Source organism: Sciurus carolinensis, chromosome 1 (genome assembly GCF_902686445.1).
Source record: "Sciurus carolinensis chromosome 1, mSciCar1.2, whole genome shotgun sequence".
NCBI classification, from domain to species: domain Eukaryota; kingdom Metazoa; phylum Chordata; class Mammalia; order Rodentia; family Sciuridae; genus Sciurus; species Sciurus carolinensis.
The window spans coordinates 154,805,022-154,828,442 of NC_062213.1; the positions used below are offsets into that span (position 1 = coordinate 154,805,022).

The window sequence follows — 23,421 nt, forward strand, 5'->3', positions numbered from 1 at the left end:
TATAAAAATAAAAATTTTAATTTGAAATGTTCTAAACTTTAAACATAGGCTAACATTGTTTTAAACTACACAACCAAATAAAACACCTCTTCAGTTGTTCAGAATCTGCAGGTGGCCAATTTGTCCCTGATTGTAGGCATTTGTATCACACATAATCAGTTCTCATAAGATCTGCTGTTGTTATTTCATCTCTATGCCTGATTGCTCAGAGACTTCGCAGTTGGTCTACTTGGGTTTTGAGCAAATTTCCTACATTTCTAATTAAACATTAGTTGTTAAATTCTCTTGGGTTTCTGATGTATTCTGGAGAAGTTTCTGGAAATTGTTTTATGTTCCTTTCCACTTTTGATGTTCAACTCCAGATAACTCTTTCTTTGTATTTTCAAAGTGGGTAAACAGCTAATTTATGATTTGGTCACTAGAATGAAGATCTTTCTTTAGCTAGAACATTTATATAATGTTCAAAATTTATATAATTTTCAATATGAACATACTTCCCTAAAAGAAAATACTGTAATGTGTGCCCTTTATAGTTTCCACAGTGTCCTTATATCACACCACAGTTTTGTTATTTTTTTGTATAACAAGAGTTATTTAAATTCAGTTAACTAGGATACCTTAGTCTTTTATTTTTCCTTTTTTTTTTTTTTTTCTCTCTTTCTTTTTTGTTCTATGCTGGGATGGAACTCTAGGCTTCACACCTGATAGGCAAGTGTTCTAGCACTGTGCTATACTCCCAGCCCCTGGAATACCTTGGTCTTAACCAATGTGGGTAAGTATTTTGAGATATTTAGAAGTAACTAAACATCATCTGTCTTGCAAGTTCACTAAATAACCAAGTCTCAGATTTTGAAATTTTAAAATATCTTCATTTGCTAAATTCAGTGCTTTGGGGAAACAGAAAAATGGGTGATAAACTACAAAGCATCAAACATTTTTATACAGTCTAGTCATAGAACATTAAGGGATTCAAGTTATAGAATTTTCTAGGAAAGAATTAGGATGTTGGAATTAAGTTTATTATTATGATCCCAGCAAACATTACTATTTATTTTTAAATGCACTAGGGTGAGAACAAACCATCCAGCAAGTTCCTATTTATTTGCCCCACAATTGTCTTTGTCTGTATTTGAACTTGTTCTCATATATTACAGGATGATCACAGAGAATACGTATTGTATCCAACCACACGTTTAGATGATCTGAAATTCCATGTGGGAAATGAAACAAAGAACCTGCCACTAACCAACATATCATTCAGAGGTGACCAGTCCAACGCATCAACAAGACAGACATTTCCGAAGAAAAACAAGGCAAGGGGATGGGGGAAGGTTCATTCTTGAAGACAAGATACAGATGAGAATGAAAAGATGTACTTGCTAAAGTTGCTGTAAGGACAACAGGTGTAAAATCAATGAGGAATGGAGAATTTTTAAAATACAACAGGCAAATTTAAAGTGACCAAATCTGGTTAATTCTAAGAGTGATCCCGGATCAAAGAGAATAGATGAAATTGGCAACACATATGGAAACAAACGTCACTGAAGGGCACCAGCAGTGTTTTACTATGTCAGTCATTGACACTCAGTTACTGGAAGTGGGCCATTCAGCTTAGAGATCATCAAAATCATAACCATAATAATAGGTGCTTATTTGAGTTTTGGAAACAAAAAGACTTGGATCCACATTTTGATAAATTTTAATACTTTAATCCCATTTTTTATTCTTTTTTGTGCCTTCCATTCCTCCAGCCCTTATCACAGGGACTTTCTTCAAGTGCAGCATTCTGCATGTGATGCAAGGACTGGCATGACTGGTTCAATGGGCAGGCTAAGAGGTGACAGCATCTATTCCAAGTGTCTACTTAAGTAAGTTAGGTAGAATCAACCAACTGCTTCTTGGTGTTTATTAACATGAAAACACATGTTTATAGTTTACACTAGTAGTCACTTGTGTCAGACATCCATTGGCATCTTGGGAACACGTTCCCAATAAACCAGGCAAATGAAAAGAACATAATCCCTCTCCCCGCCGACCCTGAGATCTTTCCATGTTGTTCTAAAATAAAAAGATGTAGGTACCTCATAACAAATTTGTGCTGTCACTAAAAAATCACCCACCAGCACTAAAAAGTAACATCCAGGGGACGATTTACATTTTACAAAGATCCTCTTTCTCAGTCTCTGACAATTCCAGGAGGGGATATTTTGATTTACTGAAACAGAAACAAACTAACAAGAAACCTTCAAGACTCCCTAAAACTCCCTTTTCCCACGCTAGCTTTATGACCATACAGGATGCTACCATGTTGTACATTAAACAAAAAAATCAACTTAAAAAAATGTTTGCCTAACTCATGGTATGTACGTGTAGCTTGACTTATTCAAGTGGAAGCTGCAATAAATAAAATGTAGAACCTAAAATATTTGATCATATGCCTGTGATTGAAACAGAGGTGACTCTCTACAAAATTACCTGGGGGCCCTTAATGACAGGGTTGCAAAATCACTAAGCAACCAACTTCCTTTTCTCCCCAGGTGGTGTAATTAGATCTTGTCCTGGTTCCAAAGGTCTGTTTTTAAATTCAAAACCTTGTTTAGGTATATACCACAGTCAGTCATTAGATATGCAGATGGTAACAATGAACAGAATTAATAATGTTTGGCCAAAACATGGAAAGGATTTCTTATTTCTTACCGGACTTTTCCTCTAAAAGCGAAGGCATGGAAGGAAAAATAAAGAGAAAATGAGAGAGGTGACATGTATCTTCTAGAAGAACCAAGGCTCAGAATGACCTCACAAGGCCGCTCTGTAAGGCGCTGCTTCTGTACAAGCTTCCTCTGTGTCTGATATGATCATTTCTAGGCTGCTGTTTTTAGTTCAAACTTCAGAGGGCAAAAGGTATGGCCTCCACTGGAGCACATTCTGAGCTTTCTTTTGAATAGTTTATTTTATCCAACAGATTTGTGCCCTGAAAATAGAAGTAGCCCTTGTAATATTGAAAGTGGTTAGAAAATGCCATTTGTGCATTGCTGCCAGACCTGGTCCTAAAACCATAATGTGAGTTTCCCAGAAATTCCAGTCTTGCTAGAAAACCTGGTACTTATCACCTTTTCTCAAGCTGCTCTGGCTAGAATCATGAATCTTTGAAGACATCTTTAATTCTCCCCACACTCCATTGACTCTTTCTTTTCTGTACCAGGGATTGAACCCAGGGGCACTTAATCACTGAGCCACATCCCCAGCCCTTTTTAATTTTTTGAGACAGGGTCTCATCTCACTCAGTTGCTTAAGGCCTTGCTAAGTGACTGAGGTTGGCTTTGAACTTACAATTCTCCTGCCATTTCCTCCAGAAGCACTGGGATTACAGCCATGCCTGTGCCAGGCCCATGGACTCTTTTTCCTGAAGAATCAACCCTCTGATTTCCTGATCAACTGTCTTAGCAAGGCCCTCATCATTTCCTGCCTACTTTTGCACTCCAAGAGTCTCCTACACAGGCTTCTTAGCTGATGCGGATCCTGCTTCCTGTTTCATCTCCTAATCCATTCTTCACACTATCCCCAGAATCATTTTCCAGAAACAAAAGCTAATACAGTACCCTCTCCTTCAAAAATCTCCCTGCCATCCAGAGAATATAACAGAAACCCTGCCTAGGGCATTGAAGGCCTTCCTGTGGGCTGCACACCCTTGGCTTTCTATGAGGCTTAGCTGCCACTCTCCTTGACCCCTCCAGGCTACTCTAGCACTCGCAGGCTCCCTTGCCATTTGTCTACTCTGCTTCTGCTTTCAATGCTTTGTCCCTCTCCCCCAGTCAAATTCTTACTCATTTTCCAAAGCCAGTAACATTTCTTTCATGAGACCTTTTTCTAAGCTTCCCAGTCAGAATAAATTGTCCCCTTCTCTCATTTGATTGCAGCACATTCTTTTTCTTTAAAACAATAAATAAATATTGAAGGCCTTTCTATTTGCTTGGCATTTATTAGCCTCCAGGAAAATGAAGGTACACATTGCTAATATATTTTTGCAATTCTTGTTTTGCTCTGTATCATTTAGATGTCTCTACTCAATTATTAACTCACTGCAATGTTATAAATGAACTCTCTTTAGCCCCAAACAGTGCTAGGTACACAGTAGGCACTGAAAACATGTTGATGAATTTGCTTTTGGGGGCCATTCAAACATTATACAAACATTTGAAGCATAGTCTTTTGATATATGGGAAGATGAATTGCTCTCTGGAAGAAGGCTGAATTGTAAATGGCACAAGGCATGTGGCCCCATCTGTAATGGTTCCTTCACCAGCTCCTATAAATATTTCACTTAGCTCCCACTTAATTGTTAATTTCTCTGCCCATTAGTGACCTCAGGTGCTAACATATGTTACAAAGGCTCCAAGGAGGTGACACTGCTTTACACAGACATTAGTATGGAATTATGTGATCAGATCTCCAGGGTGGAATTTTCTTCTATAGTAAATATGCATGCTTCAGAACAGCTGAGAACCGAGAGAGGGCCGTATCCTTGATGCCACTTTTAAAAGCAGATGCTTGGTAAGTAGCACAAAGAAATGAAAATTATATAACAAGGTCCGGGCCCTCAATCTACAGAAAAAAAGGAATTTGGGAGTTAAAATCGAATAGCCTTTAAGGGGTTGTCATGGTGGAAGGAGGATGTGAGATTTTATGTACTCAAATTAGCTCAGCCCCTAATTTTCTGGATGCCTTTGGGCAAGTCACAGTGTGCCTCCATTATGTATTTTCTAAAGTAGGGATAATTGTCCTCCTGGGGATGAAACAGGATTGAAACAGGAATGACACTAACCTTTAAAATTCCACAAAAACTTGCTATTTTTACTTTATGTGGTTGGTTGGTGTCATTATTGTCTCTAATTTATCAATGAAGAAAAGGAGGCTCATAGGAATTCCAAGGTCACATGACTACAAAAGAACATGGCCTTGACTGGATCCCAGATTAACTCGAGAGAGACTGGTCCAGGGTGGACCCAAGTCCTGTAAATAGATTGAACCCACTTCCTGGGTTTCATCTGCTTTGAGATTGAGAGACCATGGAGCTAATGCTCAGAGCTCATAAAGCCTGGAAAATAAACTAGTATCTTTCCATTGAAGGAATTAAACAGATCATACCCATTTATAGTAGCAGGTCTCAGAGAACAAGCTACTCAGAGGGAGAGCTTATGGTTAGTGGCAGGCTTTCAGTTTTTGGGATTAAACTCTGATCATAGAATACAATTCTCAGTCTTTTGTCTAATTAAATACAACTTATTTAATTAAAAAGAATAAACATGAGCACACAAATGATAAAGGCCACTGCCCTCCTCCTTATACCTTTTTACCCCACAATGTCTTGAACCATCTTGATTCAACACGTTGTTTTGCTTTCTTGGCAGCTACCCACACTTAGCCTATGGCCTCTTAATTTAAGGGTTTCTTCCAAATGTAAAAAAAAAGAAAAGAAAAAGAAAAAAGAGAACAAACATGACAATTCTCCTTATGGGAAAACAAAAGTATTTCTTGATTTAAAATGAGCTAACATGAGAAAAAAACACAAAACTCTCTGAATTTGACTTAGTTTGCTCAAAATTATGATCTCTGGTTTCATTCATTTTCCTGCAGATGACATAATTTCATTCTTCTTTATTGCTGAATAAAGCTCCATTGGATATATATGTCACATTTTCTTTATCCATTCATTTGTTGAAGGACACCCAGGCTTATTCCATAATGGGGCTATCGTAAATTGTGCTGTCATAAACAAGGGTACGCATGTATTTCTAAAGTACGCTGACCCTAATTCTCTTAGATAAAATACCATAGAGTGGTTTAATTGGATCATGTGTCAGTTCTATTTTTGGCTTTTTGAGGAAACTTCATACTAATTTCCATGAAAAGAGAAAGGAGACTATTAGGGTAGAGGTAGGGAATCAGGGGAAGGGAGGTGGGAATAAAGGGGAGGTATTCAGGAGTGAAATTGGTTATGTTTTTATGTATATATAAATATGCCATGATGAAGCTCATGATTTTATATAATTAATATGCACCAATTAATTTATAAATCTATATCTATCTATCTATCTATCTATCTATCTATCTATATATATATATTTGGTGCTGGGCATTGAACCCAGGGCCTTGTGCATGGGAGGCAAGCACTCTACCAACTGAGCTATATCCTCAGCCCAAAAATAAAAATATTAAAAATCAGAAAATTAAAATACTCTAATAGCATTAGAATTGAATTTTAATTATGTAAAAAACAAGAGAATTAAGAAGGAAATGTATACTTCCAGGCTCACTTGTAAATAGAGAGAGAATAAGTGAATTTTTGGATTGGACAAGGCATTTACCTAAAATATAACCACTGCAGGATCTCTAAGGACAGGGATTTTCTTGTTTGATGTCCTAAGAAAACAATTACCACCTGGTGCAGTGGCACATGCCCGTAATCTCAGTGGCTCAGTAGGCTGAGAGAGGAGGGCTCAAGTTCAAGGCCAGCTTCAGCAACTTACAAGGCCTTAAGCAACTTAGTGAGACCCTGTCTCAAAAAATAAAAAGGGTTGGGGATGTGACTCAGTGGTAAAGTACCCTTTGGTTCAATTCCCAGTGCCAAACAAACAAACAAAACCACAATTACCAACTTGCAAGCCTTGTTGAAGGCAGCTCATTCTTAGGCTCATGAATTTTCCAAAAAACCCATAGACCCTTGCCCTGCATAGAGCCAGAATTTCTTTCTGATTGTTACTGCTCCAGAAAACTTGGTAAGTAAAGAATTTATACAAATTAGGTCTTGTCAAAGCCTATGTTTTTGCATGACGTGCTAGAAATCACTAACACTTAAAATAGGATTCTGTTTAAGAACAGAGCCAAAGCTAACAGTGGAGTATGAAGGAAATACACACCAGAATTTTGATAACCCTTGCATGAGGTTTTGTGCTCTGAGTACACTCCTGACACTTAACAGCTCAGTAAGAACAGAGCTGCCCATGGGAATTTCAGCACCAAGTGTCATAGAGTAGAATCAAGACAGAACAAGTAGAATCTGTAAGCCATTGTAAGAGCTGCCATTGCATAATGTAAAAAATAGGATAGCTGTATTCTGAATTTTTATTATAACTAATGAGATTCTATTATAAAATAATCACTTCCTATGAGTTATTTATGACTAGGAAGGTGTTCACATGGAGCAAAAGTATTATTTATTCATTTATTAAGCCATTAACTGGTATTTATTGAGCACATAATAAATATGAGACACTATTCTAGGCATATTGGTAAAAACAAAAACAAAAAAGATCCAATGATCTTACTTTTAGGACTAAGAGGACACAGACCACAAATAAATTATAAATGTAATAAAGATGTAAAGTAGTTATTTTTAAATGATTTTTTTTTTTTTTTTTGTACCAGGGATTGAACCCAGGGGTGCTTAACCACTGAGCCACATGCCTAGTCCTTTTTAATTTTTATTTTGAGACAGGGTCTCATTAAGTTGCTTAGGGCCTCACTCAGTTGCTGAGTCTGGCCTTGAACTTGTGATCCTCCTGTCTCAGCCTCCTGAGTCAATGGGATTACAGGTGTGCTCTACCTGGTGATACATGCAATTTTTACATGGAGAGCAAATAAAGGAGTTTGGAAATGCCAGGGCAAAGGATCTTGTGATTTCAGATAAGGTCGTTAGCATAAGTGTCCTTGAGAGAAGGTGACCTGAGTTGGTGAGGGAGGTCATAATGCAGGTATCTGGGGAAAGAGGGTTGAGCTGGGGAACAAGGGAGGATAGAAATGAAAAGGAAGAATGGCAGGTGTTAGTCTGGGGACCTGGCCATGAGGGTCTTGAAAGTCACTTAAAGACTTTAGCTTTACTCTCTTCTGATGCAGCTCATTACTGTTGCTTATCAGGGCTTCTCCAGTGTGCACGTTTAGTAACTACTGGTCATTGAGAAGATAAAACAGATCTGTAGATAAAACAGACCAAAAAAATATATGAAAATACGTGGATGCAGCATACACTATTGTTTATTAGTACTCTTTGGATTCCCCATGTACCATGTTGAAAAATAATACAGTATAAAAATGGGTTTCCAATAGGTTGGAAGGTAGAAAGGGAATTTTAAAGGGGCAACAGAATGAGGTCAGTGCATCTCACTTCTGTCTCTGCTGTCCACTTCAGGACAAGCAGCTCAGGCTCTCTGCTGGCTGGTGATGTAGATGGGGTCTAGGGAAGTTAGAGGCTCTCCTTCAGACAGATATAAGAAAAAATATCAACTTCTCTCTGTTTAGAAATAACATTTTCCCCAGTTCATGGAAAATATTTTTATATAATTAATGTGGATGATTCATACTCTGAGATTTTTTAACAAAATAATTAAAAATTACATTTATTGCTATAGATTTCTGACACTAAAAATTTAGAGGGCAAAAAGATACATACTTCTTTCCTACCCTGTTATACTTATTTTATAGTATTATTCATACATTTATAAAATCCTTTAGTATGAAAATGAGTATAATAGTACAAGAAAGATAATCTAAAATTTGACCTTAGGGTCAAGGATCACAAAGTGACAGAAAATCTAAGGTCTTAATTAAGAAAAGAGACATTTCATCAGAATTTGAAGGAGGCAGAGATGGATTAAAACAAAAACTAGGACCCATGGTGGGGGATTGGGGAGAGACAAACACATTAATAAACTTTTTAAAAGAACCTGCAAATTTTAAGAGAAGAAAAACAGGAAGGTTTTATGCATATTGTTCATCTCTCCAGTAATGGAGAAAGAAATTTGGTGAAGTTGAAGGGGAGAATATCTAAAAGATTGAGAACAATAAATTTGCTTTTTATAAACTAATGTGAAGAATGCAAATTGTATTATATTCTAACTAGCCACCAAGTTCCAGATAATTTCCCAGGGTGAAGCACATTCACCCACCTCAACAACAAATGGGTATTTTTAAAGCACCTACTATGTGTCATCCAAAGCTGTGGGCTTTAGAGGAAATGGCCCCTTAGAGAAACAAATTTACAATCTCTGAGTGCAGGAAGAGTTGTCAAAAACCCGCATTCAGCAAACTGTTCATATATTATGCTTGTGTTAAAAACTTATTTTCCACATTGATTTCTTCTTTACAGAGCCCATTCTACTCTGATTGTGGCCATTAGACACTAAAAAATAGTTTCAAATTCTAAGTTTCATATTAGAAGGACTAATTCCAAGTAGAAGAACTTAGAGATATAAAACTTAGCCTTTTTAAATATTACAATTGACATCATAATTACAAGCATGCCATTCAAGAATTTGCTGCTCTGGTGAGGCTACTCTAACATTTTTTTTTGGTGAATATCGTATGGGTATATAGTTTCATTCAATTAGATTTTAAATTGATAGCAGAAATTGAGTGTGGTCTCCAACCCCTGTGATCGAACCCCCCCAAATGAGGTCAGCTTGCCTGAGACAGTAGGACTGAAGAATGGGGAGTTAAGGAAGGAAAATCTGACTCTTATACCTCACAGGGGGAACAAAATACATGGTATGTGTACTTGAAAGCTACAACCAATGTTAGCTGGGAAGTAATGACTACGGTGCTCCAGATTGAATACTGAATATGTTATTCATTCATTTTCAAGGAATGAAACATACAACTCAACCATGTCTTCTTACCAAAGTAAGGGGACATGGAAGGTCTGGAAAGTGGTACTGTGATTTTAAAGGTCGGGAAATGGAAGCAACAAAGAATTCTCCAGGAAAAATAAATTAAGTAAAGGGGGAGAAAACCAATGTGTATTTGACACTAAACTAATTCTTCTGCAGTTAATCTGTGTGTGTGTGTGGTGGTTTTTTTTTTTATAACATAGGGAAGGGAACAATGTATTTTGAAAAAGGAAGTTCCCACCCCTTTTCCCCATCTATCCTTCTCTATAAGGTCTGAAAAAAAAAAGTTTCATCTCAGGTGTTAATTCTGGCTGATTTCCCTTAAGTGGCTTGAAGCTCAATCTAGATGGGGATTCTTAAACTACATCTAGCTTCTAGGTCTGCTGAGGGTATGGAGGAGGGAGTATCAGCTTGTATGCCCCATGTTTGATAGTCCTGGTCTAGACCAACCCAAATCGTGGTTACCCTATAAAGTTCTCCTGATGAGTAGAGCCAAAGCTGTACCCCTGCCCGTGGCCTCCCTGTATGTGAGGTCGGGGTCTGAGCAGTTAGCAGGAGCATGCATGCGATATTTAGCCTCTCCCTGCACCACCGAAGCAGCAGCAGCGTTTCTGCCAGGAGACAATGCTGGTGTGTAGGAGACTGGAGCTCTCCTCCCCCACTGATGACTCCTTGTTTTTACTGAACTCAACGGGGTGCTGAACCTTCTGCCAAAGTGAGTGCAGGAAAGGGGGTGGTGTTTCCAAGCAGCAGCAAATGCATGGATTTTGCTCTCTGGCAGGCTAATTTGGGGGTGGGAGGGTGGGTGGGCCACCTGGAACCGACAAACAGCACCAGACTGTCTCCAGTTCAAAGCTATCAGTCCCTCTTCATAGTTTTCGGATAAATAACTGTTACGGATTGCAATTCTCCAGGAAACAAGATTAAACTAATTGCTCCTTCATAACTCAACATCAAGTTCCTTAATTCCTCCTAACACTGCATTTTACAGGGGAAGGGGAGGAGGCACTAGCCTACGTGCCAGAGTAGGGTGCCTCCTCCTCTTACATCTTTTCTCCTCTTGACTTCGCTCAAGTCCTCCCTCACTATTTTTATTTTCCTTCTGCCTCCCACAAGTCTCTCAACTGGAGGAAAAGGAAGGTGTGACTGAAAGGGAAGTGACAGTGAATGGGCCTCCCCTGGGTGACAAGGCACAGGGCTGGGCATTGTGCAACACCATCTCTCATCATTCCGCCAGGGATCCTGGGAAGGTCCATAACTATTGTTACTATCTTCCATACTTGGAGTCGGATGCTCTGAGTTAAGGAACTTGCCCAGGATATGCAGATAATAAGATACGGATTTGATTCAAAAGCCTGTGTTCTTCCTATTTGCCCTTGAGCTTCAAAGGAAATGCTCTCCTTCTCGGTTCTCTTGCTTTACACCCAGTTGACCCAACAACAGAGAGCTTCCCAAAGAGACCATTAGGCCAGAGAATACTGCAGAGAGTAAGAGTTGGGAGGGATCATAAAGGTAACTGAAGCCTAGACCCCACCTTTGTAGACAAGAAAACATATTGTGTTTTACCTAGGCAGAAAGCGGGTAGATATGGGAGTTCCAGTCCTGGCCCTTGAACCTTCAATCACCTCTTAATCGGTGTTGGTATAAGAGGCTTGTTTCTTTGCAAAATAGGGCTATCATCAAACCCCTGCTCTTTCAGAGTACTGCTGCTCATGCATCCTTTTGAGCATGTCATGATCGAACACATAAAGCATTATTACAACCTACCACTGACAAAAAAGTACTTGCTGACTGATTCATTGTTTAGGGTAATTGAAATATAAGTACCATAAAATTGAGTTGTCATTCTTTAACATTTGAAATAAAGGTGCATGACGTCTGAATATAAAATGAGTGAATTTTAATAAATTACAAATCACATGTGACCTAGCAGCATATGACCAGACCTGGTCAGCAGCCTGGCTCTCCTGTCACAAGGGCTGACACATGAAGTGCTGTAGAAGCGGGTATCTGTGATTGTGCGGGAGAAAGGCCAGGAGGTGGGCTTCAAAGCTGGAACCGTGGGAGGCTGAGCATCCATCAGTAGCACTCAAAGGGTTGTGAGTACTCAGAAACTATGCATAATGTTTAGGGAGAGCAAATGAACTTTACTTTTCCTAAAAAGAGTCAATAGCTGAGACAAAGTGCTGAGTCAGAATGTAAACAGTTCAGACTTAACTCCTGAGCAAAACTTAATCAATACAGAACTAAACACTTTTGGATAAAACACAACTTCTCCAGGTAAGCCTGCGGTATTTTTGGCTCACAGAAGAACAAAGGGTCCGTAGCAGTGAAGCCAGAATTAAGGACAGGTAGTTAGTGTAGAAATAGGGGATCGGGTCAATTCGAGGAAATGAAGCCATGAAGCCATCTGCCTCTGGAAGTTGGAGACTGCCCCTGGAAGAATGGAATGTCAAGGATCTCCAAAGCCCATTGATTACCAAAATTACCTGCCTTTATCAAGGACTGCAAACAAGGGGCTGCTAATTAATGCCCCCTGGGCCCTTGCCTGCCTGAATCACCTTGGCCCTCCCCCTGCCCATGGCTTCTCACTTAATGCAAAACCAGGCCTAGTCACAGTAGGCTGGAAGGAGAGATAAGGGGGAGAGAACTGGAGAACAAAAGAGACTTTAACCTATAAAAGATGGAGGGTGTGCTCACTTCTGGGGACTTTAGAACATCAGCCATGGCCCCCTTCTTCCTGCCGGGAGAAGTCTGTATTATTACCTTTAAATAAAACCTGCTTAATATGCTTGCCTTGGCGTGCTTCTCTAGTGTTCAATCTTCAACATTAGAAGGAGCAGAACTCGTCACCGGTAAACGGCGGTATCAGCAGCACATGATGGAGGGAAACGATTGCACCAAGAATTAAACCACAGTTGTCTTTTCACTTCCATGAAAACTACAGGAGCCACAGGTTTCCAAGTACCTAGTGAGCACAGAACGTGCTACAAATGTGTCAGAGATGGCGCTCCTTGTGGGTTCCAGAGGAATGGAGATGTCCATGTAAGACCCCTAGAAGGGCAAGGAAGCAGGGAGACCCCAAAAAGGGCTGAGTGGAAGTCAGGTAGAGGTTTGGGCCACAAGGGGATTTTCAGCTTCTGTTTCCTGCTAGCAACATTGGTTATATGTCATTTTCTGATATTTTTTAAAAGTAGAGTGTTGGCAAGAAGGTTAGACAGACTGTTCAATATTTCTGTTGTAGGCTCTCATGGCCCAGTGCATGGAGAGGGTTCAACAAATATTTGGTGAAGTAACTTGAAGGAGAGTAAGAAAGTCCATTCTCCATAAAATAAACTTGGCGGGGCCTGCATGATATAGTGTGCTATTGCAAATGTTAACCTTTAATACAGTCTCCAAAAAGAAGTACCACACTTATTCAGGAGATGTAACTCAAATGATTTATGAAAGGAATTATCTTTAAAGTCAGTTCACAGGCATTGCTAAAAAATTATCTATTTTCTCAGTTTGATACTTAGGATAATTAATTACTGATAGTGGAGCTAAATGACTTTTGGATGTTTGGGTTACCTGATTTATCACGATTAATGATAATTTTTAAAAATGCGACCTAGAGTGTCTGCAGACAATTCTGATGATATAATCTCTGAATGTAATGAGTACTTATTATATGTAAAGATATGTAAGTATAATAAATATATGTATATATTTATTAACTCATTTGACCCTCAGAGTGGTAATATGAAATAGGCGTGGGAATTATTTTCATTTACAGATAAAGAAAACAAGGCAGAGATTTTGTAATGTGCCTAGGATCACCAGCTAAGAAGGAGTAGAGCTCACTTGTTTGAATAATTAGGACGTAAGTGGAATAAGTGTCTATTTCCACTTCTCTCAAATTACCTTAAAGAGAATTGTATTCCATTCAATTATATGTCGAATTCTGACTTTGCTGTTTGTTTGCTTTTATAAAGGCATATTCTTTAGTGTTCTTGCACCCATTGTTTTATTTAGCTCCTTTTAGAAAATAAGGACAAAGCTCTTTGTTGGATGATTTAATAGAGGTTTGCACCTACCCTGAATGTGTGGGATGAAGGGAAACAAAAGACATCATCTCATATCTGTGTTTCTATCTTCTCTCTGTTTTGGGGGGATTGGTATTTACAATCTTTCTGTACTAGCAGAAAGAGACAGACATCACATCCACCACTCTGTAGGTAGATGTTTGTTATTCCCATTTTAGAGATGAAGACACCAAGACTCAAACAGGTCAAAGACTTTGCCTAAACAGCATAGTTAGCAAGAGGCCAGGTTCAGGTCTGTCACTTTTCCCATTGTACCTGAGTTCCTTCAGGGGTAAGTAGTTTGTATTTGTATTGAAAGAAAAGTCAATCATAAATGTCCAGAAGGGAGAAAGTTGAATTAAAAATGATTTCCCTAAAAGGTGATTAAGTTAAGAATGAAAGTTCAAGGTAGGTAAGAGTTTCCCAGGCTCCTTTAACTGAATTCAAACTCTGAGATATAGATACATTATATTCCAAGAGATGAAAACACAGTATATTTTTAGGACAGGAGATGGGATGTGGGGAAGCAGAGCATGACCCTCAAATAGGGAGAAAAAGATTTAAAAAAATATATATATATAGATTAGTAATGAAGAAACAAATGCCTGCTGAGTACCAATCATGTCTCAGTTACTACTAGGATCTTCTGAGTGCTTTGCTCAGTCAATTATTGATAACTCTGCCATGGACCCATGAAATCTGAAGAAAATTTCCCTCAGGACTGTTATCATCCTAGCTTTACAGGTGAGAAAATAAATCTCCAGAACAGTCATGGGGCTTGTATAAGGTAACATGTGATATTTCTGACATGGGGTCTGGAACTGTCTGAATCCATGTTCTTTGCTTTTTCTGTTACTACACTGCTAAAACCTAAAAATTCTAGAACCTAAAATTCTAGAACCAATTATTTAAACAGATGGTCAGAAAGAACTTGGAAATGAAGGTGTTAGCCCTAGGTACTAGTGTGAAGAACTTGTCAGGGCAAAGTAAATCCATCCCTCGCTCTGATGGGGCTTCTGATCTGGTAGATCCAGGAAATGCTGCAGACATTCCAGGTCTCTCAAATTCAGCATTGCATTTAATAAGGTTCCCATCACTAGTCTGAATAGAATGGAAATAAGTGGCCAGGAAGAGGGCACAGTTATGTGTGGTGGCGAGATGGATGGGTGACTCACTGGAGTGTGGTGATGTGCCATGGAGCTCTTTCCTTGGCCTGGTCTCATTCACATGTTTCTTCACTCACTCACATGCTTTCAGGCATTTATTGAATGGCAATGATAATGAGGCCCTATGTCAGGTATAGGGGATTTGTGGTGGACACCAAAGTGGGCCATGAAGATTTCTCTTCATAAGGTTTCTTGCACAAGCTGTTTGAAGTGCTACTGACAGCCTTCAATTGTCAACACCTCAAGGTCTGTCTCAGCTACAGAAAGCGACCTTGCTCAAGGTCACGTCCCTTCCTAGGGTGGCCCCTATAGGACTAATGACTGGTACAGTAGTATACAGGGTTTTCATCTCAGTCAAACTCAAGGTAACACTGAAGGATTGTTTTTAGCTCCATAGTTCTCCTGAGATCAGCTCTAGCTCTTGCTGGACATGTTAAACAGTTCAACTTCTAACTCTGCCCACCCCATCCCATAGGTATTAAGCCCAAGGTCACTTGTTAATAAATGACCTGCACACTAAACTTTGAGTTGGAATCCATCTTCTCCACAGAAAACCAGTTGGCAAAGGAGGGGTCTTATCCTTTGTTCATCCTTCAAAGAACATAATCATAACCAAGGACAAAAATTACCCATTTAGTTTACCTGAAGGAAGATTTTTCTTTCAACAATGAAGCAGTCTGCCTTAAAAAGTAGTGAACTTTGTAAGAGGGAGGCATTGTTACTGTTGGATGATTATGAATCAACCAAGCAAGATGATACTTGACTGAAATTTGTTTCTATTCATCCTGCTGTTAGCTAACATGTAGTGCAGCATGACTACTAGTTAGAAATGAATGATTCAAAGTTTCTAAAAGGGAAAATCTTGAATTCAACTGATTCTGGGAATAATTTTGAAGATAAGTCAGGAAAAAAATCTCATGTTCAAATGAACTCCCCTAAATAATCTGAGATTACTTAAGACACAGTGTCAGAAACTGACAATGTCCTCTGATAGCCATTTGTTTGTCTTTTAATAAAAGAACCTGAATTTTAAGTTCAGGTAATCTAAAAACAGATTTGAGAACAGCTCAAAGTAAACTCCTTTTCCTGCTGCATCCTTAGTCACACATCAGGTAGGAGGAATACCTACCAGATGGCTTAGGCACATCTGGATATGGGATTCAACAACATTTCCTAGGTTCAACAAGTTTTCAGCAAATGTTTTGGGACTATACTAGTAAGTTCTACCCTGTTCCTGGGACTGTGCTAGTAAGTGTATTTGTTCATTTAATCCCATGAATTTGTCTTCTTTTACTCACCCCAGATAATTTCCAAATGCCCACTACATTTATTATACCTTACAGGGACGTGAATATCAATGGTTTCTGGCATTTTAGTGAATTTTTACAATTAAAAAAAAATTCAGTAACTGAAAACCAATTTGAAATATGTCAGGTGAAAAGTGGAAATGTGTATGTCAAAATGACACCATTACTGAAAATACATTTCTTCCATTCCATTTACAAATCCTTATCTTCCAATTGCAGATGGGGGAAAAAACTAAGATATTTTATGCTTCTATTTTGGGGGCTGTATTTTAAGGTAGTAGGTGAGTGTATGATTAAAAATTACCTGAAATATCATTTTCTAAGGTTGGTTACTACTATCAATCATTTTGATTGTCACCCACAGTGATGATGAAGGTCATTATAAACATATGCTGTAAAGAAGGCTTCCTTACAGACTTACATCCTTCATCCCCAGCTGGTCAAAGTTCATCCTCAAAGGCTTCATGACTAGACTCCTTTAGAAAGTCTAACTGAGATATCTTCAGAAGCCCCTCCAAAAGAGTTCAGCACTATTCAACTACCCTGTGCAGGTGGATACTGCAGGGAGCACACACCTGCCCAGAGAAAATGCCAGGGACATATTAGCTGCCAGTCTGAAAGCCTTCATCTGCTATTCACAGCTATCTTTAGAAAACAATAGTGGCATTTATTAAATACCACAGAAAAAGCACGAAATGTTGAAAGTCAGAATCAAGCAAGTGAAGAAATTTAGTAGATGGGCTTTGGGGAAAGGAAGCACAGACTGTAGGAAAACACTCATTTGAAAACTAGAAATAGGGCAACATTTGTATTTGAGGTATCTTAAAGATGAGAACATTTAAGACAAATTGATAATAAAATATAATGAAGAATGAGTTTTAATATCTAGTTAGATTATGATATTTATTAATATTTTCTTTTGAAGCACAGCAAGGAGAATGTTTTTTAAAGCCAATTTTATTAGTTTTCCTTTCATGTATTTTTTATGAGAAAAAGTAAACTGTGTTTTAAAAACAATCACTGTTAGTAAATCTGTGAATGTTGCATCCTCAATCGTAAAACTTTGCTTCAGAAATCAATTTGGAAAATTTTTTCACTACTCTTTTATAAATGTTTGCAGTAAAATAAAAGAAAATACATGTGATTCCATGTATTTATACCAGTAAGAGCTGCCATATTGAATGAGCAAAACTTTCTTAAGCTAGGATGAACTGTTTGAGGCTTATAGACTTCATACAGTGGTGACCTCAGGCAGCCCTCGATGACTGTAGGGGGTTTCTGACGGGCTAAAAGCAGGCAGGCAGAACACAGCTGTCTGTCCAACCTCACCAAAGCTTGAAATAAAAAAGCCACTCACCACTGGTGACGGGGAAAGTGCAATGTTGCCTATCGATGCCTTCAGTTCATCTACAGTTGCCGCATTCTTAAGAATGTCTTTAGATTGCAATGGTTTAATCTTGATATTGAATTTCTTGTGCGATTCTTCTTCCTCTTCCGATTCACTTGAAGAATAAAAGTGCTTTCCTTTGGTAGGTAGAACACAGTTAAAGATACTTAGCGCTTTCTTCTAAGGAGGCATTGATGAGTATAATAACAAGAGTGATTGCACATAGTCACTGCAAAAGTATCCTGAGATGGCAGGAAATCAAAGCGAAACAAACAAAAATAAAAGAGTTAAAGTTAGGATTTCTTCGCCTTTCCTTAGAACATGATCAGGGATGGTGCATTTCAAAGTGTAGTGATTCACACCTAATTTTTACTGCCCTTGCCCAGTTGTGGTGTCACACTCTACACACACAAGCATGCGTGAGCTCACTCAGCCTCAAAGAGAGGAAGACTTCTTTATGGATCATCTGTGAAGAGTCTTGGGTGCTTCAGAGTATGACATGATTTGCCCAGAGATGAACTGGAGGGAGAGGACAGTAAGGGCTATTTTTCAGTCACTATAAATGACATCGTCCTGTCAGATTTTAGTAGACAACCCAGTACCCACAATTCACACGACTATTTTTTTAGCACATTGCTTCTTCCTCTCTCCTCTCTCTCTTTTCTATTAATAGATCAAGGCAAAATGCCTGCTTGTTAGCGATCAGGCTGTTCTCTGTGCTATTTATTCGTTTCTTCTATTAGGAATAGCAGCTTAGGTTATTTCATCACCTTTGTTAAACCTGACTTTAGCTTACTGTTATCTGTGAGAGATTAGAAATTAAAATAAAAAAAAAAAAAAGAAAGGATATAGCCGGGTTCCTCAGGTCTGATGCTGTAGCCTTCTTCATCCAGCTCAGGTGAATTCTATAAAATAAAAGTACATATTATGCAATTATTATTTTGAAATGATAGAGAAATTTTTGTTCTTCCTAGAGTCTTTTTCATTTGTTTTTTTCCACATTTTATTGGTGCAGTACAGTTGAATGTAATGATGTGATTTGTTGTTACATATTCCTACATGTACACAGTATAACAATATAATTTGGCCAATATCACTCCCTAGCACTTCCCCTCTCCCTCACCATTTCCCATCCCGTGGTCTCTTTCCTCCCTTTGATTTTCATGAGATCCCTGCTTCCCCACCTTTTTTTTCCTTTTTCCTTTCTATCTTCTGCATATGAGAGAAAACAAAGGACCTTTAACCTTCTGAGTTTGATTTGTTTCACTTAATACTATCTAGTTTCATCTATTTTTCTGCAAATGACATAATTTCATTTTTCTTTATGGCTGAATAAAACTCCATTGTGTATATATACCACAGTTTCTTTATCCATTCATCCACTGTCTTTTATGTAAGGATGTAGACAAGTCTCTTATTCTAGGGGGCTAGGTTTTAACTTTTGGAAGTGAATGCTGAGCAGTATATGTTTGTATATTTACTCAAAGATACTTGGAGAATCCTCCTACTGGGTAAATAAAAAAGAAATCACTGTCAGTGGAAGAGAACATTCCAAGAGAACCTATCAGGCATTTCCTGTAAGCCAAGGACTGCTAAGCAACATGGGGAAATCAAAATGCAAATTATTTGTCCTCAGGGATATTGAAATAACTTTGGTAGGCAACAATTAATGACAATACAAAACACCAGTGTTAGATGGGAGTTAGAAGGAAGAGGAAATTAGTGAAGTTTGAAAGCATCAGGCATGAGGTCCACATGAGCCTTCTAGTGCAGTTAGGAGAGGGCAGAGCGGGAGTCCCTGTAGGGTGGTGGGAAGAGATTGTACTGAGACACTGTGGCAGGAATGGATGCTGTATGGTTCAGATGGGGAAGAAAGAGCAGTGGCAGAGATGACAACTGGAAAAGAGTTGCGCAGTAGGAGACTGGGCAATAAGACAGTGGGTGGCCAATGTGTCAGGCAGGAGACTGGACTCTCTAGAGCTGCAGCAGCCTCTCGGGGGGGATGTGCCAAAAGCAGAATCTTAAGGTGTTCTGAAAGAACATTTCCATATAGATTGGGAGCAGAAGAAACTGGAGAAAGAAGAACTAATTTGAAATACATGTGTCAATTCAGGCAAGATGTGCTGAGACTATGGTTCCAGTTTTGGCGGTGGGATGGGATGAATAAAGGACATCTGAAAGGATCAATTGATAGTTTTTGGTACTAGATCAATCACAGGAGAAAAAGGAGAGGAAAGTTTCAAGAAGAATCTGAGATTTCTACCCTCCAGGCCTGAGAGATTGCTGGTACTCCCTGCTATCTAATAGCAGATAACCACTACCTTTAGGAAAAAGGAAAGATAAAAGGCAGTTTGTAACGCTGGGATTAACATTTCATATTTGAGTTCCTATTTTATGGGAAATATTGTGACTCACATTTTATCTCATTGAATGACATACAAATGATATGTGGAAAAAATTATCCCAATAACCAAGGAGGAATCTAAGTGAAATCAGATGCCATTTTTCAAGAGCATACACAGCACGTGTCAGATCTGGCGTTTTGAGACTATGTCCTACGCCTGAGATGAGAGGAAGACGAGGAGTGCAAGGGAGGCGTGCTGAAATTGAGGCCATAGGCCTGGCAGTGATACAGGAGAGTTGGAGGGTGACTTTTAGATTCACAGAAGTGATAAAAACATCATGACCATAGAGTGAGAATGGGACCTGAATTCCACGGGAAAAGCCACCATTTTTTAAAGTGTATTTTTTACTGTATGTGCGTAAGGTGTACAACATGATGTTTTGATGCACAGAGTGAAATGATTATTACAGTCAAATTTACATTTCCATCACTTTCTGAAGTTACCCTTTGTGTGTGTGTGGTGTGGGGCAGTGGGATATATAAAATCTACTATTTTAGCAAATTTTCAGTTTAGGTAATATGATTAACTACAGTCCACATGCTGTGCATTAGAGATCTAGACTCACTCATCCTACCTCAATGCAGATTTGGACCTCTTGACCTACTTCCCTCATTTCTTCCCCCTCCCTGTCCCTGGTAACTACCCTTCTCTATTCTCTATTCTTCTATTTATCTGCCTTAAAAAAGAAGATTTTCTGTATATAAGTGATCATGTTTTTCTTTTCATGTCTGAAAGCTGCCATCTTTGAATATGTATTGTGGTTTCCCTGTTGTGATCCTTCCTCAGTACTCAGAATTACTTTTTTTTTTTTTTTTAAATGCAAACATATGGAGGCCATTTCCCTGCTAAAAACCTGTCCCTGGCTCCTCACTGCACTTAGAATAAAAGCCCAGCATCTCTGTGTAGCCAACAAGGCCCAGCATGACTTGCCTCCTGCTCCTCTCTTTAGCCTTAGATTCTCTTCCCTTGATCCCCCTTCTGGCTACAGTTTTTCCCACCATCAACTTTGGGATTTGAATGCTGCAAAACTTTCTCATTTCAGGTTCCTCAAGAATGTGGTATCCTCTGCTTGGAATTCTCTCTACTCAAATGTAGAGTCAGTTAACCCCAACTTGCACTCTAGGCCTTTGGTTAAAGCTCCCTCCTTTCCGAGATCTTTCTTCCTTAACAAAATTGGGAAAATGTAATGTATTAGGAATAAAATTCTTCCTATTACTTGGAGAAATTGGTATGTAATGCATAATTACAACAGCGATTCCTGTGTGATCTGATTAGTTTTTAGTCCTAAACACATTAAAAGGAAGTTATGCTTCATTTAAGCACTTATGTGTTGACCAGGTGCAGCAGCACAGTTTAGGATTTGTTTGCTAGATGGGAGGTAATATGTAGTATTTGATGAATAATTTGGTATTTTAAATTGACCATGCTTCCTGTTTGCTTAGAGTTCATTCAGATGTATTAAAGAATCCTATAGAACACAACGAAATCCTTCTAGGTAAAAAAGAGTTAATTTTAGCAGAAGAGATCACTCTTTAACAAAAGTTGTCAATAATTTGAATTCAGGATAACTTAGAGGGTGTTAGACATTTTGAGGAACTGAACTGTTAGAAATATCAAAAGGATCTCAATTCTGGGAAAGAGGCCTAAGAGAAGACAGGTAGTATGTTGGCAAAGTGACATGCTTGGACTGCAGAGGGGTAAACATAATGAATTTTACTTTTCTCAGTCTCAGTTTCTCTGGAGTGCAGATAATGTAGTATTTGCCTTTTAAGGTGGTAAGGATGAGGAGCATTTACTATTATAACTAACACTGAGCATTCAATAACTATAGACTCATTTATTATAAAAACATAGCTTACTAACAAATATGAAAAACTGGGCTATGACAGTCATAGGATAAGAGCAAAGGCACTTAGTGGGGAGCATGAATTTGGGCACAATATGCAATAGAAATGATCTTCAATGTGAAAAACTTTTTAAAAAGTTCTATATGATTAGAAATCCAGGAGGGATCCTGGCTGGACCCAACAAGCTATTCTGTTGTGGTTGAAGTATATGTTTATGACGTTTGATTGGTTTTAGTGGGAATAACAGGGAAAGTTTAGGTCTCAGCTGGAATTCACTGTCACCTCTGAGAAGCAACAAGTGATTATCATTCAGCCTGGGAAAAGCTTGTACCAAGAGGCTATAGTAGTTGTCATGAAACCAAGATTCAGGGCTTAACTGCCTTGCTTGACCCTCAAAGTTACTTAGAAATAGAATTGGGGCTGAAACACCCAGAATTATTAGAAAAAGCATTTTTTGAATACATACTATGGATTGAAAGGTTACTAAAATATTCTGTAAATAATTAACAGTTGAGTCCTTGACATAAAGCTACAAAGTAACTATTATACTGACTTCATTTTTTTCTGGTCAGCAAATAACTATTCAATGGCCACACACAGCTGATATGTGGAGGGTTTATCAGACTCCTGGGTTCTTCACCTCCTCACCATCCTAAATGCACCATACATTTCCTAATGAGATAGAAAGTCTTTTACTTATTTCTATGTCCTCTTATGAGTGTCTTGACTCATTGTAAAGTTGCAAAATATTTAATAAAAACAATATTCTGATACTCACGTATCTTTCCCAATCGATTTCTGCATAAAATCCATTTGGAGCCCCATTGCTTTTCTTCTGTAATAAATTTGAAAATAAATTTAGAAGGGAAACATTTAAATGAAAAAAGAAAAAAAAAACACAATGGAACGAAAGCCACTTAACTCTTAACTGTATTTAGCAAGAGCTAGCTATCAAAATCTAACACTGGAAAGACAAATTAGAGCAGCCTATTATGGAACCACATTGGTGTAACTGGATGGTCAAAATAGATGCCATGATACTATGTAAAAGAGCCTACATATTTCACAGAAGACTATAAGATAAATAGAATGGGAGTATTAGCAACTAGGTATTCAAATTTTATTCAATTATTGAAGGATTAGCAGCACCTACATTATAATTTAATCCTCTATGCCTTCAGAGAATATAACCATATACACATATATTTTAAATGGAAACATTTTGACTTCCCATGCTGCTCTCATATACAATTAGTTCCAACACATTCAAAGAGTTTTAATCCAAGTCATTAACTAATCTTTTAGCATTTCTAACACTGACTCAATTTTTTTCTAACAATTCTTTAATAAAATACAAAGGAAGTCAGATCCCGATTAGTTCATTTAGCTCCTAGTTATTAAAACTGATGTTAAGATTCTTTTCAAATGGTTTTTCTCATCAAATGATTAAAATAGAATTTGGGGATTAATGGTGAATTTTCCTCATCTATGTGTTCCATGCCTCCATGAGCGCATATCATGGCAAACAGAATGTGTATCAGCATTATGCTGTCTTTGATTATCTTAAAGTTTTATTTTGGTCC

The 23,421-nt window shown here is 38.3% G+C and overlaps 1 protein-coding gene across 23 annotated transcripts in view; it reads right to left on the reverse strand.

Moving 5' to 3' along the window:
• Sgip1 (SH3GL interacting endocytic adaptor 1) overlaps positions 1-23,421 on the reverse strand; it is a 200,500-nt gene that overhangs the window by 74,796 nt on the left and 102,283 nt on the right. For 15 of the 23 annotated variants that reach the window (XM_047541444.1, XM_047541437.1, XM_047541452.1 and 12 more), the window contains 4 exons: positions 22,617-22,673; positions 18,437-18,491; positions 17,557-17,732; positions 2,698-2,709 (listed from right to left, as the gene is read on the reverse strand). In XM_047541444.1, the coding sequence (XP_047397400.1) occupies positions 2,698-2,709; positions 17,557-17,732; positions 18,437-18,491; positions 22,617-22,673 (300 nt within the window). The remainder of the gene's footprint in view (positions 1-2,697; positions 2,710-17,556; positions 17,733-18,436; positions 18,492-22,616; positions 22,674-23,421) is intronic. The other 8 variants (XM_047541461.1, XM_047541521.1, XM_047541556.1 and 5 more) reach the window with 1 other exon arrangement.